The sequence below is a fragment of the Geotrypetes seraphini genome, chromosome 5 (assembly GCF_902459505.1).
Source record: "Geotrypetes seraphini chromosome 5, aGeoSer1.1, whole genome shotgun sequence".
Lineage (NCBI taxonomy): Eukaryota > Metazoa > Chordata > Amphibia > Gymnophiona > Dermophiidae > Geotrypetes > Geotrypetes seraphini.
Genome location: NC_047088.1, coordinates 236,882,494 through 236,908,433, shown reverse-complemented (window position 1 = coordinate 236,908,433; position 25,940 = coordinate 236,882,494). Strand labels below are relative to the sequence as shown.

General features: G+C 39.9%; 1 protein-coding gene and 1 long non-coding RNA gene across 3 annotated transcripts in view; one reads left to right on the top strand and one right to left on the bottom strand.

The window, feature by feature from the left end:
• Positions 1-7,334: 7,334 nt before the first annotated feature.
• On the top strand, positions 7,335-25,902 carry LOC117360716. Its single transcript, XR_004539496.1, has 4 exons — positions 7,335-8,992; positions 9,085-9,364; positions 13,673-13,786; positions 25,843-25,902. It is a non-coding gene; the product is annotated as an uncharacterized LOC117360716 (long non-coding RNA).
• The window catches only part of MAP3K19 (mitogen-activated protein kinase kinase kinase 19), a 62,122-nt gene continuing 59,174 nt past the window's right edge, over positions 22,993-25,940 (bottom strand). For both annotated transcript variants that reach the window (XM_033944956.1, XM_033944958.1), the window contains one exon: positions 22,993-23,382. In XM_033944956.1, the coding sequence (XP_033800847.1) occupies positions 23,316-23,382 (67 nt within the window). In that variant the 3' untranslated portion in view covers positions 22,993-23,315. The remainder of the gene's footprint in view (positions 23,383-25,940) is intronic.

Here is a 25,940-nt window from a genome sequence, read left to right as displayed (position 1 = left end):
GGAGTCTGAGCCCCTGCCACAGCTTGTGTTAGCTGGAATAGATTACCTAGCAGATGCACTCCATGATGTAATCAGGGTCTTGGGGAAAGTCTTAGACTTTTTGAACCCCACCCATTGTATGCTTTGGATCAGGCAATGGGTAGATGATTTGACCTCTAAAACAAAGCTGAACAGTTCACTGTTCAGAGGATAGATGCTATTTGGCAAGGACCTAGTTGATCTTATGGCCGCTGACCAAGATCTTTACCAGACAGCAGACCCTGAGCAGCTCTCTCACCAGTACTCCACAGGAGCCTCTAACCAGAGAACCTTTCAAGATTCCAGAAGAAATTCTTCGGGATCCGGTGGAACCAAGGTTCACGTTCCCGCTGCACAGTGCCAGCCAAAAAGCCACAATGACACTAGCCTTCAAGCCGATCCTCTGATTGGAGGTCAGCTTTCGGACTATCTGGAAGCCTGGGATCAGATAATGTCTGACCACTTGGTCCTGGAGAATATCAGAGGGTTACAAGATAAGAGTTTGCATGTCCTCTTTCCGATTGGTTCGTTGATTTGCTGGCATGCTGCATGTGGAAAAGGTCCAGGCAACATTACAAAGATTGCTAGATAGTCAAGCTGTAGAACCTGTCCCTCCAGAAGACTCGGGCTTCGGCATATATTCCATATACTTTGTCATTCCCAAGAAGGGCTCAGAGGAGTGGAGGCCCATCATGATTCTTAAATATGTCAATGCGCCCCTGAGAGTTCCTCTGTTCTGAATGGAGACCATTTGATCCATCATCACAGCGATAGAACCAGGAGTTTCTGGCCACCCTAGATTTGACATAAGCTTGCCTTCACATCACAATCTTCCCAGAACACAGAAAGTTCCTTAGATTCCATGTGTTGGAGAATACTTACAATTCTCAGTGCTTCCCTTTGGTAGCTACTCATCTCTGCAGAGCAGGTTAGCAAGAGGATTGGCTGCATTTGGGTCCTCAGTACTATATGCAGGCTCATCTCCCACTGTAGACTTTAGGAACTGCTTAAGTACATCTCTGTGGTTCAGCATGCCATCCCTATTGCACTGGAAAAAAAGATTAGGTTCTTACCTTAATAATATCTTTTCCAGTAGATAGGGATGATATGCTGAACCCGCCCACCCAGCAGTTTATCTGATGCATCTGCTTTCTGACTCAAAATAAGACTTTACTGTCAGATTACTGGATTATGAGGCATCTGTATATAGGATTACAAGAATGGTTGAGCTCCATAAATGTTTGGGCTGTTTGTTTCCTGCTTAACTTCCTCAGAGGTTTGTTAATGTTTTAGCTACATTGCTGTTTTCAGTGATTGTTTTAACTTCATCTGAACAGATTAGACATCTGGTTTTGGGGAGTTCTCCATACCCCTTCTCCTATCTTTTGTAGGGCCGTCACCAGCTTTGGTAAGAATTGAAGGGGGCAGTAGAGACCGTGGAGAAGGAAAAAGAGTTGAAAAGCTGTGATTGACATCTGCAGTATGCATGTGAGCACAGATGGACAGTATACCATTCCTGTCTACTGGAAAAGGTATTATCAAGTTAAGAATCTAATCTCTTTATGGTTACAGGTGTACCTATGTCAGTATAGTAGGTTTTGATGGGCTCGCATTTTCTACTGCAGATGTACTAGTTAGGGTGGAATATGGGCCTGGGTCCCCTTCTCTGCACTGCAGGCTATTCCAGACACCTGCTTCCTGTTGTACTAGGACTAGCTGTGCTATATCTATAGCTGTCTTACAGATATGTACTGTTTCATTCAGATCTTTGGAGAGTGAGAGGTATTAGTAACCACTGGAGGACCATGCCTTCATCCCTCCAGTGGTCATCTGGTCAGTATGTGCACCTTTTTGGCCCTTAATTTTTTTTTTTTTTTTTTTAAAACAGGTCTAGCCCCAATTGTCCAAATTATGCCCTGGATGTTTTGTTAAGTTCACTGGTCAACAAAAAAAGTTTTTCTTTGCTCCTGAGAACTTAAGAAGTTATTCTTAGTTAATTAAATGACGCTGATTTCAGATCTGTAATTGAAATTCAGCTAGCATGTCAGGTTTCTGTGATGCACATTACTGATTTCACTGCACAACAATTTTTTGGTTAAGTCTTGATTCCTGAAAAGTTTTTGGTGATTATGACAGGTACCAACTTGGTATGCTCAAATATGGTTTTGGTTTTACTGCATCACGTAAGAACTATGAGAAATAGACATTTTTATGTTTACTGACAATAAAATATATAGTCAAGTTTACGTTTCGCACAAGCGACTAAATGAAACAGAATTAAAAGTGTTTTGCTCCCGAGTTTCTTTTATATTCAGTGTCTGGTGCATCACGTTGTAGCATCCAACAATAGTCGGCAAGCATTGACGGATTCCAATTGCCCTGGTATCGTTTCTCCATCGTAGCTATGTCTTGATGAAACCTTTCACCGTGCTCGTCACTCACAGCACCGAGATTTGCGGGGAAGAAGTCCAAGTGTGAATGGAGGAAATGAATCTTGAGTGACATATTGCACTTCATTCTCTTGTATGCTTTGAGAAGTTTGTCTACCAGCTGAATGTAGTTTGGGGCTCTGTAATTGCCCAGAAAATTGTCAACAACGTCTTTCAAGGCTTTCCAGCCAATTTTTTCCGGCCCAACTAACAGATCTTCAAATCGCTTGTCACTCATAACATGTCTGATCTGGGGGCCAACAAAAATACCCTCTTTGATCTTGGCATCAGTTATTCTTGGGAACGTCTGTCTTAAATAACGAAAACCTTCCCCTTCCTTGTTCATTGCTTTCACAAAATTCTTCATGAGTCCCAGTTTAATGTGAAGAGGAGGCAAAAATATCTTTGTCGGGTCAACAAGCGATTCATGTGCTACATTTTTCTGTCCTGGAACTAACTTTTTACGGAGTGGCCAGTTCTTTCTAGAATAGTGCGACTCTCTGTCTCGGCTGTCCCATTCGCAGATGAAACAGCAGTACTTTGTATAGCCAAGCTGCAGTCCTAGTAACAGAGCAACGACTTTGAGGTCTCCACAGATATTCCAGTTATACCTGGTATACTGGACATACTTTAGTAACATTTCCATATTCTCATATGTTTCTTTCATATGTGCTGCATAGCCAATAGGTACTGAAGGATAAACGTTGCCATTGTGCAACAGAACAGCTTTCAGGCTTAACATTGACGAATCAATGAAAAGACGCCACTCTTCCGGGTTGTGATCACAACCAAAGACCGAGAACAATCCTTCAATGTCACAACAGAAACAGAGACTGTCGACTTGTGCAAAAAATTTGGTTATATCATGATGCCGGTCTCGAAACACAGAAATTTTCGTACCTGGTGATAGCAAACACCATTCCTGCAGTCTCGAACCTAGCAGCTCAGCTTTTGCTTTTGACAGACCCAAATCTCTGACCAAATCGTTCAATTCGGACTGTGTTATCAGATGTGGATCGCCTGATGAGGATGGTTCAAAATCCGGGTCAATGTCACTGTTAGAACCCTGCACTGCAGTTTCTTCATCTGGTTCGTCTAAGGTCCAATCCTCTGGTGGTTTCGGAACTGGAAGACTGTCATCATGTGGCATGGGTCTCATTGCTGAAGGCAGATTAGGATATTCAATTGACTTCTTGTTTTTGGCAGAGAAACCAGACACATTAGTCAAACAGAAATAACAGTCCGTCACATGGTCTTTCTGTTCTCGCCATATCATCGGAACAGCAAATGGCATCGTCTTTCGAGTACCTCTGAGCCAGGCTCTCAGACTAACAGCACATGTCGCACAGCAAATGTGAGGCGCCCATTGCTTGTCTTGATCACCTATTTTGCAGCCAAAATACAGATGATAGGCTTTCTTTACAAGGGCAGTCATCGAACGTCTCTGAGGCGTAAGTGTATATTCCCCACAGATATAGCAGAATGTGTCGCGGCTGTTACGACACCGACGAGACATATTGCCCGACACCAAAACGTCTATAGCATCAAGCTTACTTACTGTTATATTGCTACAGCTACTATATTACTATACTTTACTATACTGATACTATATACACACACGGACTATCTATATTAACCAAATGAGCAGGATCGGTGTATGGAAGCCACCATTATAGCATGGTGAGACAGCGCAAGCTCGTTCAGACCTGCCCAGACATGCCCAGGATGTCATCTTCCATAAAACAGCTTCCAACCTGGCTAGATTTTATGCATGGACATACCCAGGCGGCACAAACCGTTGTTGATAAGACACTTATGGGAGAAAAAATTGTTTGCATCCAAATATAAGAAAAAATCACGACAAAATTGAAGATTTCTCTGAAATGGTACGTGATGGGTAATTTTTGATGTAATATTCATGATCAGCACCCAAAATTCTATAAGAAACACCCAGCAGTGTTCAGGAAGCAAAAACTTTGTTGTGCAGTGTTTTTTAGACAGTTTGCCATATTGGTACAATATTGCAAGTATGAACTGTCCCACCAAACTTGTGTTAAGGAGTTTACTCTGAAAACAAAGACAATAAGGAAACATGTTACAGCATACATTTACGCCTGATAATTCACACAAAATTGATGTCAGCATGTTCAGAAATGTTTGACATTCTTGCTTTTACATTTGTAAGAACCAACAATAGTCTCCCATCATGAACTTTCCCAGCTATCTGCTTTCCACCACCTCAATAACTTGATGAAATATTTTCCCCATGCTCATCACAGACATCACCAAGATTGGATGGTAAGAAGTCGAGGTGAGAAAGTGCATTTTAAATGACATTCTGGCTCCCATTAGCTGATATGCTGTCAACATGTTCTCCACAAGCTCAGCTAATTCATAAAAATTTTATTATGCACTATTTTGATTATTTTAGTGTCTCTAATTATTGGCTTTTAACTCTTTTAGTTCTATTCAACTTCTTTTATTGGGTTGTTTTTTTTTTTTTACTATTGTAAACCGCATAGAATTTTAAGGCCTTGCGATATATAAACATTATTATTGTGATTACCAAGAAAATTCTGAACAACCAGCACAAATGCTTCCCATGCTGCTGACTCAGCTGGGTTCAGCTTCTATTTGAACGCATCATCAAGGATCAGTTCACGGATTTCGGGTCCAACAAAAACACCTAAGATTTTGGCTTCACTGTTCTCGAAACCAAACATACTTCTTAGGTGCTGAAACCATCACCGTTTCTGTTCATCGCTTTGACAAATTTTTCAGCAGACCCAGTTTTATATGAAGTGCTGGAAGATAGATTTTCTCACGATGCACTAAAGGGCAGGTTCTACACATTGTATCTGCTAGGTACGGATTCATCTTGGTTTAGCCATTGTTTCTGCCTGTAGTGGTTGGCATCATCACAACTGTTCCAAAGACACAAGAAGCACATGTATTTGGTGTACCCCAGTTGCAGACCCAGAAGAAGTGAACAACTTTAAGATCGCCACAGAGGTTCCACTGGTTATCTGTGTGTGAATTTTAAAAGTCTCCATCGATTTGTACATTTCCTTCAACCTAACTGCATGTACAACAGGAACAGATGGCTTCTGGTTTCCATTGTGTAAAAGTACCACTTATTGGCTTGCTTTGCTTGAATCGTCTCCATTCATCAGAAAATATTCATATCCCAGTTCACGCATGAGACCATTAATATCAGTACAGAAACAAATGTTTCCTTCCGTTTGGTAAAAAAAAGGATGGTGTGACAATCATGAAAAAAAAGATACTTTGGTGTCATAGAAACATAGAAAAAAGAAGCAGAAAAGGGCTATAGCCCACCAAGTTTGCCCATTCCAAGTATCCCCTCCCCTGAATTTACTCCCTTAAAGATCCCACGTGAGTATCCCATTTTCTCTTAAAATCCGTCACGCTGCTGGCCTTTATCACCTGGAGTGAGAGTCTGTTCCAATGATCCACTACTCTTTCGGTGAAGAAGTACTTCCTGGAGTTGCCATAAAAGATTCTATTGCTTCATCCTTGAACCCAACAATTCTGCTTTCTCCTTTGACAGTGACAAGTCTGTAACCAGATCATTAAGATCTTGAGATAGCAGGTGAAGTTGTTTTTCATCCACTTCAGGTTCATCCAACTCCTCCCCAGCAGCAGAGGCACATTCTTCATCTGAACCTTTGGCACATTGTGCTGCAGATGTGAAAGGAATTGGAACTGGATTCTCCGAGTCATGAGGAATTGGCTTAATTGTTGACGGGCAATCAGGATACACAATTTTGGATGTATTCCTAAACTAAACCTTAGGTTTGTATACCGCACCATCTCCGCATGCGCAGAGCTCGGCACGGTTTACAGAGGTTAGGAGGAAAGGAAATTACAAAGAAGGGATATAGGAGAGGGACTGAGAAGATAGAGAGGGGCAGGGTACTAGAGAACGGGAGGAGATTAGATTTTTGAGAAGAGCCAAGTTTTCAAGCGTTTACGGAAGGATTGGAAGGAGCTAGAATTTCTGAGCGGGGATGAGAGGTTGTTCCAGAGTTCCGTGGTTCTAAAGGGGAGGGATGTTCCAAGTTTTCCTGCGCGGGATATACCTTTTATAGATGGGAAAGATAGTTTCAGTTTTTGGGAGGGTCTAGAAGAGAGCGGGTTTGAGGAATTCCAGAAGAGTGGGATAACGGGATTCCTCTGTAAATCCAGCAATTTTTGTCATGCAACAATAACAGTGAAAGGCATCTTCTTCGTTTCCTATTCAGCCACTGTGTTAATTACATTACCTTACATTAGTGACTTTTATTCCGCCATTACCTTGCGGTTCAAGGCGGATTACATAAGAGGTTATCTGGACAATTCCAGAAGTTACATAATTGAGCAGGTTACTATGGGGAATTGAAATGCTTCCTGCGGAGTTAGTTGATTGATTTCTTGAAGTTGGAATAGCAGGCATGAGGTGCCCAAGCTTTATCTTGGTCGCCAACTTTACAGCCAAAATAATGCTTATATGGACTTTGAAATCTGCTGGACAGATTCTTTTGCTGATCTTGTGCGGTAAGTTGTCCGCAGATATAACAGAAATTATCAGGATGGTTAACACAACCTTGTCTCTTCATAATAATTATAATATCTTAGCCAAAAACAAAATATAAAAATTCACAGGTAGAAAAAGCAGGACAATCACTTTTTAGTATAAACTTTGAAATTACTGGTATATATGATCAATTAACTGTCCTAAAATGCAATATTGTGTTACAGAAACAGTAAAATACCTACGCTTCACAGTAGTGTTTTTGACAAAAATGATATAAACACAAACTGATACATAACTTAAAAACAGGATTTGATAAACGAAAACGTTTTTCAGATTTAGAGTCAGCATGTGGCCCTTGTTATGGTACAGGTGACATAATTCCAGTAGCAAAATGCTTGTTAACCAGTGTATTGTTGCAAAATGTCCCAAGTACTAAGCCTACCCACAACACGTCGCCAACATGCCCCTTGAGATTTAGACACACTGCAAACAAAAAGCCTAGCAAAATGTCTAGAAAGTTGGTTTTGAAATGGCAATTTTGACTTTTTGGCAAAAACATCCAAGTGCCAATTTTTGGACGCTTTGCTGTTTTCAAAACAAGTCCCTTAGTGACTCAGCCAGATCCAGTTTTTCAAAACTGAATTGTTTTTATAATGTTGATTTCGGTGATTTGTCAAAAAAAAAAAAGGATCACAGCAGCTTTACAAAATGGCAGTATAGTTAGATATACAGTTTGGATACACAAAATTAAGGGTTGCAGTGCCTCATGCCTGGTAACATATTCTCAGTGCTAAGAGGGTAAATAAAAAAAGGCAAAATACATTTAATGGCTTTAATAGAAGTAACTGAGCAATTGAACATATCATCTTTCCACATAGTCCCCATTCAAGGCGATGAATTTGTTCTATCATTCAGCTAGCTTCTGCATTCCTGCAGAGAAGTTTGTCGGCTGCTCCCGAAGCCAGTTGAGCACAACTTCCTTTACTTCATCATGCTTTGTCTTTTGCTCTCTAGGTCGCAGTGATGCAACCATGTCTTGTCGTTGGTGATGGTTCTCTCCAGAATACTCAGATCTTCATACCATCTTGGGAACTGGGTTGCAACCTCCACATGCTGTTGCTGATGGAGATCAGTAAGCTGTTTTAGGAACCCATTGTGCGTGGACTTTCCTGTATCCCAAGTCATCATGCATTTTGGCAAATGCAGATTCATAGCTGATATCCAAACTTGCAGCCAGTTGAGACACTGTTATCCGTCAGTCTTCTCTAATCAAGGCATCCGCCCTGTCAATGTGCTCTTGTGTGCGTGATGTTGAGTGACCAGAATGACCTTCGTCAGTTCCACCTATTCTTTCCGCTTTAAACCTTATCTACCCACTCACAAACCATTCTTTGATCATGGTGCTATGTCCATACTGAGTCAATATCCGACAGTGAATTTCCACAGGTTTCACGCCCTCTTCCCAAAGAAAGCACATTGTTCTTCGATGGTGCAATCTTGCAATGGAACGCTGACCTCGTGACTACCACATGACTTAAGGCCGATTGCTGCACTGTGCATGGACGAACTATCCAACAGGCAATATACGAATGCATACAGTATGTTGCATTTCGCTAGCTCTGTTCTGGTTATCACATAATTTAACAATTTCCTTTAATTTTTGATTTGCCCTCGTAGTAATAGAATGAACTGATCCTATGTGATTATGGAGCATGCAGAGAGACGTGCATGCATAGTAGGCCAAAAGCTTCTTGAAAGAGCACTTGCTGCACTGGGCTCTGTTGGATGGCATCACCCATCAGCGGGGATATCCTGCTGTCATTGAGAACACCTGCTACAGGTGAATAACTGCTTTATCAGGTCTTGATGTTTTTGAGACAGCATCAAGAGCTTCTGCTATGGATATTGGGACCTGCAGATTCTTGGGGTTGTTGGCCTGAGACTTTCATTATGAACAAGGAAGGCTACTGATGTGCCCTGCCATAGAAAGCATCTCTTTGGATATAAGGTAAAATAGGCATCTTCTCTTTTTAAAGAGTACTGTGAAAGCATTCATGTCCCTCTCCCAATCTACCTCTGACTCAATGTCCATTCTTAAAGGGTATGTCTGTGGAAACCAGAGGTAGACCTACTACTGAATTAATTCCATACAGCAGGAAGCCCAAAAGCCCTATCTTGCTCCTCAGCCAAAGCCTTGGAAGAGATTTTGACTGCCACTAGCTGAATATCTTCAGGATTCAAGTATCTTATGCTGGGCAGCCTTCCAATAAGAGTTACATTACGATATTATGTAACGAGAGCCAACATGGATTTAGTCAAGGAAAATCTTGCCTCATCAATCTGCATTTCTTTGAAGTGGTGAATGAACATGTGGATAAAGGTGAGCTGGTTGATATTGTGTATTTGGATTTTCAAAAGGCATTTAACAAAGTATCTCATGATAGACTTCTGAGGAAATTAGAAAGTCATGAGATAGGAGGAAATGTCCTTTTATGGAATGAGAACTGTTTGAAAAACAAAACGGAGAGTGGGTTTAAATGGTCAATATTCTCAATGGAGAAGAATAAATAGTGGGGTTCCTCAGGGGTCTGTTCAGGAACCGCTACTTTTTAACAAATTTATAAGTGATCTAGAGGTGGGAATAACTAGTGAGATAATTAAATTTGCTGATGACACAAAGTTGTTAAATAACAAGAGGATTGTGATAAATTACAAGAGAACCTTGTGAGATTGGGCATCAAAATGGCACATGTTTAATGTGAACAAGTGCAAAGTGATGCTTGTGGGAAAGAGGAACCCAAACTATAAATACATGATGCGGGGTTCCAGGTTAGCAGTCACTTCCCAAGAAAAGGATCTAGATGTTATGGACATTTCTCTTAGGAAATTATCCAAACCTGCTAAATGAAGTGCTTTTATCACATTCTTTGGCAATGAATTCTAGAGTTTAATTCTATTATGTTGACTGAAGAAGTGTTTTCTCCATTTGTTTTTAAATTTACTACTTGGCTTCATTGCATTCCCCTAGTCCTAGTATTTTTGGAAAGAGTAAATGAGCAATTTACATTTACCATTCCATGCCACTCAGTATTTTATAGACATCATATCTCTGTCTCTTCTCCAAGCTGAATAGCTCCAACTGCTTTCCTTATAGGGAAGTCACCCCATCCCCTTTATCATTTTAATTACTCTTCTCTCTACCTTTTTTAATTCTGCTAAATCTTTTTTGAGATGCAGTGATCAGAATAGCACACAGTATTCGAGGTGCAGTTGCACCATGGAGCAATACAAAGTCATAACATTCTCATTTTGTTTTCCGTTCCTTTCCTAATAATTCCTAACATTCTATTTTCTTTCTTAGCTGTCGCTGCACATTGATCAGAGGGCTTCATTGTATCATCACAATTAGAGAATGACACGGTGACAAAATTCATCACCGTTTCCGTCCCCATGGATAACCGTGGGAAATAATCCCATGTCATTTTCTAGTGTCTATTTCAACCTCAATCCTTCTACACCAGCATTCTTCAAAGCAAAGCTAGTGGGTCAGTGGTTGTGCCCAATTATACTCTGATTCTTCCCTCTCTCCTTAAAGAATGACATGAAGATGGTTTCCCGCGGTTATCCGCGGGGACGGGAACGGTGATGAATTTTGTCACCGTGTCATTCTCTAATCACAATGACACTTAGGTCCTTTACATGGGTAATGACTCCTAACGTGGAATCTTGGAACAAATAGCTATAGTTTGAGTTCTTCTTTCCTACATGCCTAACTTTGCACTTGCTCACATTAAATGTCAACTGCCATTTTGATGCACAGTTTTGCAAGCATAACAAAGAATCCAAAAGATGTTCCATATGAATGGTGATTTTGAAGTGTCCATAAGTTCACGCATGTCTGATAGTAAAATAGGTGCAATAAAATGCAAAGAATAACAAAATCATAAGTTAACATAATTATAAGATCTTAATAGGAAATGACAAAATAAATGTTAGAGCATTATGAACGATATAATCCATTCAGAAAACTGCATACTTGAATTTTTTAAAAAAGTAAAAGATTAAAAGACTAACAAACATGTTGCAAGTAGGTGACTGAATGTTAGAATATACATACCAAAAGAAAGAGTGCCAATGACATGCACTCTTTACAAAGTGTGCTTATGCCCAGCACAGCTAAGAATATAAGAATAGTTGTACTAGGTCAGACCAATGGTCCATCTATCCCAGTATCTTGTTTTCACAGTGGCCGATCCAGATCACAAGTACCTGACAGAAACCCAAATATTAACATTCCATGCTACCAATCCCAGGGCAGTAGTGGCTTCCCCCATGAAAATAGCATGATTAAAAAGTAAACCCAATTCACAAACTATCATTTAAATAATGCATTAAACTGGTTTTAATCCCACAGTTCTTTAAAAGCAGTCCAAATATAAAGTTAATTAAAGGAACTCAGTCAAGGGGCCAGACATCAAGGAATCATATTAAAGTCAAATTGCTTACCCACTATTTCGATTTATAAACTAGTAAATCTCAAGGAGTAGTACCAAAAGACTGCATAAGAATCCTTATTTAGAAAACCGCACATTAAAAAGTTAGAAAATGTAAAAGAAATAAGGATTTTATCAGCTTGCTTTCTCTTTCCACAGCTGCAGCATAACACACAGGAAAAGTTTTTCAACAGCTTTGAACCTCAAAGGGAATGGGACTTGATATTCTTTTTCTGTGTGGTTTACATATTATAGACAGGAACTTATTTTGTACCTGGAGCAATTAAGTGTTAAGTGACTTGGCTAGAGTTACAAGGAGCTGCAGTGGAAATCAAACACAATCAATACTCAAGTGTAGCAAAAATGAGAACAAGCAAGCCACAAACAAGATACCTCAAAATTGCTGTGCTCTATGAAAATGCATACTCTCATACCATAATAGACTTGATAGTATGTTTTAAAATGAAGGAAAAAGGACCTCAGAAATCCAAACCGTAGACTAGTTGACTGTCTATTGGTAATCAATGGATTGATCCTTAAAAAATCCTTAAATATTTCTTACATATATATTTTTGTTTATTTAAAGTTCTGATTTTAATCCCATTAAAAAGGAAAAATTATTTGGTGATATGTGTAGAAAAACCTTTGACAAAATAATATATAATTTCTGATTTATATTGGCACATAATATGGAAAACACATTTTCATAGAGCATAACAATTTTGAGTAATCAAATACAACTTCAGGGAACTGAGGCAGCTGCTCTAATCACTAGGCCATGCCTCCACTCATGGGAGATCTTAAAGAAATAGCTTAACAGACTGACATTTTAAAAGGCTAGCATCAATGAATGAAACAGTCTACACAAAAGAAGGCTTAAACATCTAATCTAAAAACAATTGTAAAAGCAAATTCAGGATTAAAATGTTGAAACCCAATGTTGGAAAACATACATTCCAATGATATCATTGGGCTGATTAGCCAATCAGAATGTTTCAACATCAGCATAAAATGAAAGTAAGTTGCATGAACTTAAAATTAACATTATAAAATGAGAAACACTTTTAAAACAATTGAAATACATGTAAACAAAATTGCTGAAAACCAGCTCAAGGTACAGTACAAGGATTAAAATTATTTTTAATAATACAACAGCATATCATGAATTCGGTCATGTAGAATTATGCTATAGTCATCTAGAACAGTGGTTCTCAACCCTGTCCTAGAGGGACCCCCAGCCAGTCGGGTTTTCAAGATATCCCTAATGACATACTTGCATGCCTGTCTCCTCCATTATATGCAAATCTTTCTCATGCATATTTATTAGGGATATCTTGAAAACCCGACTGGGGGTCCCCTAGGACAGGGTTGAGAACCACTGATCTAGAACATCCAATCCTATACAAAGTAGAAAACATGCACTTAGAGAAAACAGAAAACTGTAATATACAAATCCTATGAGGGTAGTAGCCATCATAAGGTACATTACAAGGGTAAAGGAATAAAAAAATTCTCTTTTTTTTTTCCACCAAAATTATTTAAAATGTTTTTTTTTTTTTTTGGGGGGGGGGGAAATACAAGAAATTATAAAACTTTTATAACATCAATGAAATTCACAGTACATTAGCTCAAGAATCAATACAGAACATAGAGTTACAATATCTGTTTATATGCTTAGGTCTCCTTTGCAGGCATACTTGCAATCACTTCCCAGCAGTGTTTAAGGCTAAAATTATTTCTAATGCAGCAGAAAACAAGAAGCAAAGATCTGCTGCTTGATCCGAAGAAACAACAGGCAGATCAAAATGAAGAGAATGCGGATTATTAAAACATAACCTGATATGGCCACGTTTCGCATGGATGGCTGCATCACAGGCAAAACTACTCACATAGGAGTTCTTTCCTAAACATAACCACCTATGAATAAACATCAAACTACGGCAACACAGCAGTTCTATGCAGCAAACAGTTCCGCCACACAGCCATGTCAGGTTGTACATTTGAAATTTCAGAAATTAAAGTCATGGTTGTTCAAGAAATTTCTCATATACACCACAAAGTTTTCTGTAAATTCTAAGATATTGTATGTGACTATTTTAAATTGTAAATTATTATGAGATAAAATAGATTGAGATAGTATATAAAAATATCTATTGTAACTTTTTTGTAGCAAAAAGAGTTATCATGTTTTTCAGGTTAAGAATGTATCACAGATGAGGTAAATATGTCCATGATGGATGCTTACCTCCACCAGATAAAGAATACAGTCTGAAGTATTCTGGTGGAACTTTAAGAAACATCATTAACAGGTAAGAAACATGCATTTTCTTGTCTAAATGATAAAATAAATTTAAGAATCAAAAAAGACAAGGCAAGAGGTGGTTTGACCCCTATATCATGCAGTTTGCGCTGGATGGGTGCCTGAGAAGTGTCCGTGTACCATGTGTTGTGGAGTGTGCCAGGGGAGGTGGGAGCAAGGTCCTGTGAGTTAGGAGTCGAAGAGTGCAAGAGCTGGGGCTCAAACCCCCCATTAGAGCCCCTAAACCAGTGCTGCCCAAGTCCGGTCCTCGAGATCTACTGGTAGGCCAGGTTTTCAGGATATCCACAATGAATATGCACGAGAGAGAGATTTGCATACCAAGAAGGCAGTGTAGGCAAATCTCTCATGTATATTCATTGTGGATATCCTGAAAACCTGGCCTGCCAGTGGATCTCGAGGACCGGACTTGGGCAGCCCTGCCCTAAACTGACTGCATCGCCAGTGAAGCGCTGCTATGTGGTGGCGACTGACCCTGAGAGGAGACAAATATCAGACCAATAGAGATCCCTGGAGGATCCAGGTCAGGTGTTTGACCCCAAATTTGTGACCCTGATTTATGCAGCCTACAAAAAATATAAAGGAGCATTGGGGTGCCTGCAGGGAAATGCACAGAGGGGGTTACCTCCTTAGTGTGAAGCCCCTGCAACCTATGGAACAGCAGGAACCAGAGGTCAGTCAGCAAAGAATGGATGATTTGCGGTCAGATACTATGTCATTGTTTTCCAAGCAATCACCTCCTTGGAAGATGCTGGTTCACAGTTCAGGGCAGACAGCCAAGAATCAGTGGCAGCCCTAGACCAGAGAGAGGATCGGATGTTGCAAATACTTTTTTCAAACTGTCAAGATTTTGACTGAAGTCATTATAGTGTCTTTGTGGGAGTTGGACCTAGAGCCTCCGCAGGTCTTGGCTGCCCAGCTTTTACTGTTTTGCAGTACCACTTAACAGTCCACGTTTCCATTCTCACCCAGAGATTACCAGGATGATAACGGAGCATTGGGACTCGCCAGAAGGTTCCTTGACGGGTGAGGGCAATGACAAAATTATATCCCATAGCTTCAGAATTTCAAAAATTGTTTATGCCACCTAAGGTGGATTCCCTGGTAGCGCAGGTTACTAAACAGACTTCTTGGGTTGCAATCTTGGCAGTATCCCAAACATAGAGACACAGAGAGGAATGGACACTTGCCAGATATTTGAAATAAAGTGAAAAATCCACTTCCAAAAAGCAACAATCCTGATGCAAGTCCAAAACATGTGACCCAAGGATGTCTCTGGGTGACCACATTTTGGGCAAGAAGATGTAATCACAATATATAGCTAGTAGGCTCTACCAGGAGCAACATAGTCTCCGAATGATTTTGCATTATATTTCCCACAAAGACATTGAATCTGAGAGATCTCAACTTGACAACTGTACAATAGTGCATATCTTATGGAAGCGCATTCTGCGGGTAGAGATTGTATAAGCTGAGATTTTGCGCTCATAACTGAGCATATTGTAGATAGTGTCAGCCACAAAATCCACCCCTGCCAAGATAACGGGGTAGACAGGCTTCTCTGCGCCCAGATTCTGGCATAGCATTTTGTGACAGGCTTGCACTATAAAGGATGTTGTGGCCGCTACCTTAAGGCCTACAGTTAGCACCTCAAACAAACTGTCTTTTCAAGATCCTGTGCATCCTTCAGAATTACTCCCCCTTCACTAGGTAGCAAAATATAGAAACATGATGGCAGATAAAGGTCAAATGGCCTGTCCAGTCTGCTCATTCGCAGTAAACATTATCTCTTACTCTTGCTGAGATAGTCATGTAGGATGCACTCTTCTACAGTTGCCAAATTGAGATCCCTCAGATTCAATATGTCTTTGTGGGAAATATAATGAAGAATCATTCAGAGACTATGTTGCTTCTGGTAGAGCCTACCAGCTATATATTTCTGTTACAGCTTCTTGCCCAAAATGTGGTCACCCAGAGACATCCTTAGGTCATATGTTTTGGACTTCCATCAGGCTTGTTGCTTTTTTAGAAGTGGATTTTTCACTTTATTTCAAATATCTGGCAAGTGTCCATTACTTTCTCAGTCTCTATGTTTGGGATATTGCCAAGACTGCAACCCAGGAAGAACAGTTTGACTCGGTTCACAAGATGGATGGTGTTGAAAGGTTTTATGCGGCATTATGCATCAGTGGATCTCGCAGGATCCTCCCACAGAACAGTTATGGCATTCTTCCTTAATCCAATTTGTGACCATAGAGCATTGTAATATCACAGTCTTCTCTTTCTTGAATGGACAATTATTTCTGTCTACCTGGGAGCCATTTTGGTCTACATTAACACTTCTGGCCCACAGTAGAATTTTGAATTTATGAACTTTATAAGATGTAGATTGTTGGCTGGTTTATTATGCAAATCTCCTGGAATTAAACAGAGGGGGACGGTGTAGTAGGAGATTTGGAAGGTTGGGGGAGGAGAAAATGCAAATGCTGTGTTTGTTGAACCTTTATTGGATAATATGTTAGGTTCTGTGTATTAATTACCTGTTCAACAATAAAAAGATTTCAACATAAAATAGGCCTGAAAATGTACGTCTTTACTCTGGCCTTTGGGGATAATTGAGTAACTAAGGTATCCTTGGGACCCAAACTCGGCAGCAATGTATTCTCCTGATACCTAGGAACTAATATATGATACAATATATAACAACATGGCTAGTACAAGTATATGAATTGCTAGGTGAATCTTTAGCATTAACCTTTCTTCCCATTTCTCTTCAGTTAACTTTCAGAATTCAGACCCCCAATCTTGCCCCTCCAAGACATAATACTTTTAGATTTTCAATTTTGGGGTGTATGTGTGTATATATGTTATCACCCAAATAATGAGGGCAATTTCCAAGTATCATGTACCCAGATAAATCATCTATTTTGAAAATTCCCCACCCTGCCTCCAGGTAAAAGGGACACACTGATATTTCTTTGAGCTTGTATGGCGAACACTTCGCTGATGGCAGCTGCTCTTCACAGCTTCTAAGTACATGTTGTTCTAGTCAACTGTCTGATCTTGTCTGTTAATTGGGCTTGCCCTATATGATAGACATACAGATACTAAGTAGAATGGAGTACGTTGGTAGAGTATGGCTATTTGCATCTTCAAATAGGACTAGGACTAGGGTGCAGCTCATGACAAAAACAGAAGATGTAAATCAAGCTATGGAATATAATGCCAGAGGAAATGGTCAAGGCTAATTGTATAGATGAGTTGTTTTTTGGTTTTATTTTTTTTAAGTCTTTATTCATTTTTAAAACTTTCAATAAGTGTAACATAAGATACAATCATTTTTACTTTAACATCACTTAATATACCATCAAAGTATAACTCACATCAAATATCCCCCCTCCCTTATACCCAACAATTGTTCTTAAGCATAAGAAATCATAAAGTATTCCCACCCCACCCCCCCTCCCCACCCTGGACATGTATGAACAAAAGGGAGAAAATAATATTCATTCTGTACAGTATTTTGTTAATGGCTCCCAAACATCTCTAAATTTCTTAAAATGCCCCTGCTGTATGGCTATTACTATTACTGTTGAATGGCTATTGTATAGGTGAGTTTTAACAAAGTTTTGGCTCTGTCTTACTGAATATTAACATGCTCTTTAATATGGAATGCGCTTAAGTGTAAATTGTTCATTTTAAGTGGGTCTGTACTTCTAATATGCAAAGAAGGTATAAGAGTGCTTGTTGCAGGTTTCCGGGTCTCACTGCATCTTTGTCATGTAAGCCCGCTTCATGGGGAGAACATCTTTAAACCTACCAGAGGCTTTTCCATTCTATGGACTTTCACAACAAAATTAAAATTTCTGACCAACTGACTTTCCTGCCAAAATTCAAATTGGTGGACTGCCCTGTTCCCAATCAGGTCAGTGAACCCACTATTTTCAAAGTCACACAGCAGATTTCAGAGCATACTCTGAAGAAAGCCACAGCATGATACCTGAAACATCAGTTTCTACCTGACAAAAATGCAGCGAGACCTGGAAACATGCACAATGCCAGCTGCGGAAACCCTGAGAGAACAAGGTATAAGAGTATTGCTTGCTTTAGGTCCAAAATATGTTACTATTTGCTAAGGCAGGACATTGATTTCTATGTGAAGAGTGTCTATCTGTTAACTAACCTTCATATTGAGAGAATTTTATAAAATTGCTAAAAGCATTCGAAAATCAAATAAATTATGTTTGGACCACTTCCTGAAGGAAAATTCCATAAAAATTATTAGCCGAATAGACTTGGCAAAGTCATTACTTATCCCAACAAATGAGCAACAACATTTGGATCTACTTTTTGGGTTCTGCAGGGTACTTCCTAGTGACTCAGATTGGCCTTCAGCAGATACATGATGCGGGCTTAGAGGGACCTAAGATCTGACCCAGCATGGCATATGTTTTGGTAGAAAAATCATTTTTAGCACTAGAGGCTCAGAGAAAAAAACTGAGAAGATGGGAAGTGTTTCTTTTATAAAAAGATGGCAGACAAATGGAATAGCCTTCCAAAGAAAGTGTTAGAAACAAACAATATTGGAAGTCAGAGACTGGAATAAACAAAGGCATTATCAGCTGTATGATCACAACGGGAAAGAAAGGTGGACAGACTAGATAAAGTCTTCCCAAACCTGACTGGGAGACACCTTAGCCAGTCCAGTTTTAAGGATATCCACAATTAAATATGTGCAAGATAAATTTGCAACCTTATCTAGTGCAATAGTCATTGTGAATTTCCTGAAAATCGGACTGGATTCCCCTGGACTGGTTTGAGAAACCCTGGACTAGAGGGATCTCACAGGGTTTGGGGGGTTTTCACTGTCAAATTCATGGTTTAATAAGGAGCCTATTCTCCCAATGTCTTTCTTATTTAATGTCCATAATAATGCACAGTACTTAACATTCATGCATTCACTGATTTCCTTTTTAAGAATCCGCTGGCTGGCTGGTGCTCCAGGGATCTCTAACATAATGAATGTTGCCAGCAACATCAGACAGGCAAGCAGAGATTCGGGCCTGGATTGCTGTAGAAATTTCAGGTGTAGAGTGGTAGATTTGTGACTCTTCGGCATAGAGATGGCACTAGAAGCTGTGGGGAGGAGATTACAGCACCAAAGGAAGAAGTATAGATGGAGAAAAGAAGAGGTCCCAGAACAGAGCCCTGAGGTACACCAACTGACAGCGGAATGGCAGCAGAGAGGGTTCTTCCAAAACATATGCAGAGAGGGTTCTTCCAAAACATATGCAGAGAGGGTTCTTCCAAAACATATGCAGAGAGGGTTCTTCCAAAACAATGGCAGCAGAGAGGGTTCTTCCAAAACAAAAAAGTGCAACAGAAAAGATAGGAAGAAAACCATGAGATAACAGAGTCCTGAAACCCAAGTGAGGGCAGTGTATTAATGAGTAGGCAGTGGTCTACAGCGTCAAAAGCTGCAAAGAGATCAAGAAAGATGAGGACAGAGTGTGGATTTGGCCAGGAACAGGTCACTAGAAACTCTAGCAAGGGCAGTTTCTGTAGAACGAAGAAGGCGAAAGCTAGATTGAAGAGGATTGAGGATAGCTTGAGATGAAAGAAAGTCAAGACAATGGCAGTGAACAGCACGTTCAAGTAGCTTGGATAAGAAGGGAAGAAGGAAGACAGTGTGATAATTGGAGGGGCAGGAAGTGTCCACTGAAGATTTTTTGAGGAGCGGCATAACTATTGCATATTTGGAGGTTCTGGGTATAAGTTGCAGTGGAGAGCGATAGGTTGAGGATATGACAGATAGAGGGGATAACTGTAGGAGAGATGGTGATCAGTAGTCAGATGGGAATGGGATCAGAAGAACAGGTAGTGGAGGAGAGAAAATGTGCATGGGAGGAGCAAAAGTATCGAGCAGAGGAAAGAATAGTATTATAGGAAGAGAATGCTTCATTGACAGATTTACATAGTGTAGTGTTTGCCTCTCCCCCTCCTCTCAGTGGCAGAGAGAGCATGGATCAATAGCTTGAAAATACCTGAATGTATTGGTGAGGATTGATCATATCAGTGGGGAGGGTGTTGAGTTGTGAAGGTTATCAGATGATGGTCAGAGAGAGGAAGAATTGAGGTGGAGAAGTTGGTAATTGAGTTGTTAGAGAAGAGGACAAGATCAAAACAATGGCCATTTTGATGCATGGGGGTACTGGAGCACAGCTGAAGATTGAATGAGGATATTGGGGCAAGAACTTTGAGGTGTTGGAGTCAGAGGTGTCCTCAATATTAAAATCACCGAGGATAAGGGAATGAGACGAAGGTTCGAGAGATGGACAGCCAGGAGTTAAGGGCAGTGAGAAATAAAAATAGGAATTTGTTATGAAGTCGATAAATGAACACTATTTGGAGTGGAAGGGGAGCAAATAGACAGATGGAGTGAACTTCAAAGGAGGAGAAGCAGTGAGATTGAGAGAAGCAAAGAGGTTGAAATCTACAGGATGGTGAGAGAAGCAACCCAACTCATCCGTCATCCTGGCAAGACATATAGGAGAAGTGGTAACCTCCATGACACAGGGCAACAACTGAAACAGAGTCTTCAGGAAAGAGCCAGGTTTCAGTTAATACAAGCAGGTGGAAAGAATGAGAGAAAAAGAGGTCATGGACATAAACGAGCTTGTTGGAGATAAAGCAGATATTACACAGGGCACATGGAAATGGTAGAGAAGAAAGGGAGAGGAGAAGAATAGAAATAAGATTGGAGTGATCTGCATGAGTAGTGAGGCTTAATAAGGAGAATCAGGATTGAGGTTGATGTCCCCAGCAGTGAGCAGAAGAGTATGGCGAAAAGTAGGGGAGGTAGGATGATGGCAATGCAGGCGAGATGCCTTCAGATAAGATGGGGAGGGATTGAATAAGGGGTAGGAACCATAGAAGCCTTAGAGCTGTAAAAGAAGGTAGGTGAATTCAAAAAGTGGACAAGATGATTTGAGGACTGCAGTGGTTTGTGGTGGAGGAGGAGATTGGGTAAGGTCAGTATTAAGAGAAGATGTAATAGAACCATAGATTAGAAGAGGGAAATGATACCTGGGGTGAGGTTAATCAAGGTGGGTCTGAGATTAACTTGGGGAGTAATAAGAGGAGTCTGCTGGTGGATTATAAGATCTGCTGTGGTAAAGAAGGTAGATGTGGTTGAGAGGTTACTTTGAGTTGGCAGTAATAAGGGAAAAGAGAACAGGAATGGGTTTTGTAAACTGCCTTTTTGTGGTTAAATATTCAAAGTGGAGGGTAGTGGAGGATTAAGTGACTTTTCTAGGGTCACAGGAGCAGTGCTTGGACTTGACCCCACAACTTCTTGGTGCAGAGGCAGCAGCTATATCATTAGGCCAGCTGGTTTCTCAGTATAAGGAAAGAGTAACTTAGTGATAGTGAAGAGGGCCACAATGAAAGGAGGTTTGAAAGTAGGAGCTTCAATTAGTAGTGATTTTCTTTTGTCAGGATCAGCTTGAGGATTGTTGATGTAATTAATAGGAGTATAAATGTAATGTGAGCCTGTGGGTGGGTTGAGGGGCAGGGTGGGAAGGCCTAAGCAACAGGGATGTGTGCACAATGCAGCCAAGTTTTATTTAAAATTTGATATGCTGCTTAAAAAGTTGTCTAAGCAGTGTACAATCAAGGGGGACATAATTGGACAACAACAGACTTAAATGACATATTGAAACAAGGGGGATAGGAGGAGAAATACAATTGGCGATAGGAGAGAGAGACAATAAAGTAAAGGGGGGGGAGATGCTCTTCTTTCTTTCTAATGTAGAATCAATCTCTAATGATGTCCCAGAAGCAAGCATATACATTTTACAGAAATAAATTTACCAAAGCAGAAAGGAATGGATACATTGATTAGTGAAATAGGTACAAGTCAGCTAGGTGCACCTTTTCAAAGGTAGAGAAAATCAGGGCTTCCAGGCACAATAAACAGTGGATTTCCCCCAAGCCATCTCTATAATGGCCTATGGACTTCTCTTTTAGGAAATTATCCAAACCTTTTTTTTAAACTCTGCTAAGTTGATTTCACCATATTCTCCAGCAACAAATTCCAGAGTTTGTTTACACAGTTGTGTGAATAAATATTTTCTCCAGTTTGTTTTAAATATACTACTTAGTAGCTTCACCACATGCTTCCCTAGTCCTAGTATTTTTGGAAAGAGTAAAGAAGTGATTCACATCTATCCTTTCCACTCCACTAACAGTATTTTATTAACACTGGCTTTTACGAAACCGTGGTCCGGCAAAGTAAATGCTGCGATGCTCGTAGGAATTGAATGAGCGTTAGAGTATTTACGTCACCGGCCCGGCAGTAAAAAGCTCTGCTGCAGTTTAGTGAAAGGAGCCCTATGTGAACCTTCAGTATCTGCACTTTAGCTATTAGCAAAGTATATTAAATTTCAGTTATTTTCCACAAGAAAGTGCAGATATTCAAAGGTTCATTTAATAAAATGCTGGTAGATTTTTTTTTGCATAAAATGTCTTCAGTGTTATCATTGTTGACTGTGAAAACTAGTTACAGCTATAATACTAAGAAATTTGCTCCATTAAAAGGAACTCAATTTGCACAGTTTTTCCAACAGGGATAGAATCTGGCTACAGTGATGGTATAGTTCACATGTATGTGTGTAATTAAATGCTAATTTACACATGTACTTAACTTTTACAAAACTGTGATAGGTTTTAGCACAGGCTGGCATTCTGAATGCTCTGTGTTGTTCCCGACACTTGTAGGAACTCAGACTGTTAGGAGCAGCGCAGAGCATTCAGCACGCTGGCCTGCGCTAAAACCCGCTATTGCGGTTTTGTAAAAAGAGAGGGGGGAAATCTAGGCATGGACCTTTACACTGACTTGAAAGCAGGTGTACCTGTCCACACCTTAAAAATTACCCTCATAATGTTTTACAACAGTGGTCTCAAACTCGCGGCCCAGGGGCCACATGCGGCCCGCCAGATATTATGTTTATCATAATTACAAAAATAAAATAAAACAGTTTCTTGATCATATGTCTCTTTTGCAATAAATTACAATGTTATTATTAAGACTTAGTTAAAAGGAAAGATTTATAAATTATAAAGAGTTTTACCTCATGAAAAATTGTCATTTCTTTAGTAAGACATTATTATTATTTTTTTTTTCTGAGGGCCCTCCAAGTACCTCCAAATCCAAAATGTGGCCCTGCAAAGGGTTTAAGTTCGAGACCACTGTTTTACAACAATCAAACTGACATTTGTAAAAGTATGAATTCTTTTTATTTACAGTTTTGCAAATTATATAATTTCTATACTTGCTAATAACCAAGTTTAGCAATTATGATTCCAGTTCTGGAAATTACAAGTTTAAAAAAATCTACTTCAAATAAATTTTGCTATTTGAAAAGGAATATTTTTTCCTACCAAAGCACATACTGTAACTAGGAATACAAATGTAGGCATATTTACAACTACAGTTATTGGTTAATGTCCTTTTAGAAGCATCATTGTTTCCGCTTAATAAAAAGATGGTGCAACAATTGTGATGCTGAAGGTCGCTCACATTGATCCCTGTTTTAAAGAAAAGAGTATAAAGCTCATCATTAAAGGCAAATATCAAGAAAACAAGAAGTGTATTCTGTCTTCTCTATGGCTAAATATATCTAATTAAACTTTGTTGTTTGAAGAATGAAGACAAAAAGAAATATTTCAGATATAGTATCATATCAAGAAGTCATGATATGATTGCTGATAAAAAGTGATTAGGTTCTTACCTTGCTAATATATTTTCTAGTACATCTGTGTGTCATTCTGGACAGTAGGATATTCTCCCCATGTTTGTGAGCCATGAAGAAGGAATCCACTCCAGGTATTCAACTCCTCCTTCAGTTTGTACCAAAGCAGGCAACAACCCTATATAGAAACACATAAGAAGGAGAGATTTTCCAAATACATTACTATTTTGCTCTGAAAGAAGTATAACAAATATGTTAAACATCGTACTCGAAACATTTATGGAGCTCAAACATTCCCAATGTGTTATAGCAATAGATTATTGTACATACTCTTAAGGTCTGACTGACATCAAAATCTCAGTTTTGACTCGAACTTTCTGATTGAGAGATTAGGCAGGTGAAGAAATAACTGACAGGGCTGGGTTCCAGAATGTCATACCTATCTACTAGAAAAGATATTAGGGTAAGAACCTAATCTTTCTCTCCTAGTGCAATAGATGTGTCATTCTGGACAGCAGTCCCAGAAATCTAGGGCGGAACCTCTGCGCCCGCTTGTTTTACTAAGGATCCAAAGATGGTGTCCTTCCACACTACCACGTCCACTCTGTAGAACTTGGAGGACATATGTAGTGTGGAAAACATCACTACCCTACAAATCTCCTCAGGTGAAATTGCCCAAGCTTCTGCCCAAGAAGAAGCTATGCTTCTTGTCAAATGTGCCTTCAAGGAGATCAACAACTGCTTGCCACAGGCAGTATATGCTGACGAGATGGCCATGTGTATCTATCTTGAAATGTTAGCTTTGGTTGCCAGTCTGCCACAACTAGCCTGACTGGTGAGCACAAACAGGTGATCAAACAGTGAGAACTCTAGTAACTTCTAGATAATATAGGAGGACTCTCCTCACACACATCTTTCTCAGAATCTGGCCCTTTTTCTTTGACTCTGTTCCAGTCCACAGAGTCAAAGAAAAAGGGCCAGATTCTGAGAAAGCTGATACAAACTTTGCCAAAAAGGACAAGACTTATTGCAAGGGAACTCCTGCCATCGTGATCTTGAGGAAGGGCTTCTTGCACATCAGTGCCTGTAGCTCCGAAACTCTTCGCATTGATGTTATAGCCATAAGGAAAATGGTCTGGAAGGTAAGATCCATCAATGATGCCTCTTGAATAGGCTTATATGGAGCCTGACTGTGTAAGACCACGTTAAGGTTCCACAATGAAAACGGTTGTTTTACCAGTGGTCTAAGCCTTAGCATCCCTTTAAGGAATCTAGCTATGTCAGGATTAGAAGCCAGGGAGCTTTGCATTCTCGGGCTCTGAAGCACAAGAGGCCTGCCACTTGGACCCTGAGTGATGTCACTGCAAGGCCTTTGTCGAGACCTGCTTGGAGGAAAGCCAGCACCATATGTAATCAAAACCAAATTTGTAAATATAAATGACACAATTATCACACTTATACCCTAACCTGTATCTTGTCCCGCTTCATACACAACTTCCATGTATGTAAACAAATACTCATTTGCATCTTGGACCACCCTTGAAAGTCTAGTAGTAACCATAATTAGAGCTGATGTAAAACGAAAACAGAATTGTTCAACTAACATCCTCCTATACCTTACCCTTGCTCCTCCATCCATACTCTTTAATCCCTGTATATAGTCCTTGCTTCTATCTCTCACCATGCACTATCCTGCAACTGAATCCACTCCCCATCAAGTATGTAATTCTGTAACCTGACCATTATTATGTATGTAATTCTGTAGCTCGTTCTGAGCTCTTTTGTGAGAATGGACTATAAGTATTCAAATCCAAGCTAAAAGCCCACCTTTTCGAGGTTCCTAACTCCAACTCACCATAAAATTACCTTTATCCATCAGGCCATTCTCTCTGCAAGTAACTCCCCAACCCCTTATATGTCTTGTCTGTCCAAATTAGATTGCAAGCTCTTAAGAGCAGGGACCATCCATTACATGTTAAATGTACAGCGCAATCTTTCAACACTATAGAAATGATAAATAGTGGTGGCACTTAATTCCTTTATTGTAGCTATAAATTGAATTAAGGGTTTTTGCATGAATGTGCTGACAACATCCTGCATGGGCTCATTAGCGTATGTTTGAAAGCTCTAGTTGCAATGTTGCTGATTAGTGAGGATTGATACCCTGTTATCCTTAAAGTAAACTTGTTAGAAAGAAGCAATTTTTATTTGCAACGGCTATGAGTTAGAAACATGATGGCAGATAAAGGCCAAATGGCCCATCCGCAGTAACCGTTATCTCTTCCTCTCTCTTAAGACAGGGGTGATAAAGAAGGGGATCATGAACAACACTGGTCGCCGTACATGAAGAAGGACACGGTACTACTCGAAAGGGTCCAGAGAAGAGCGACTAAG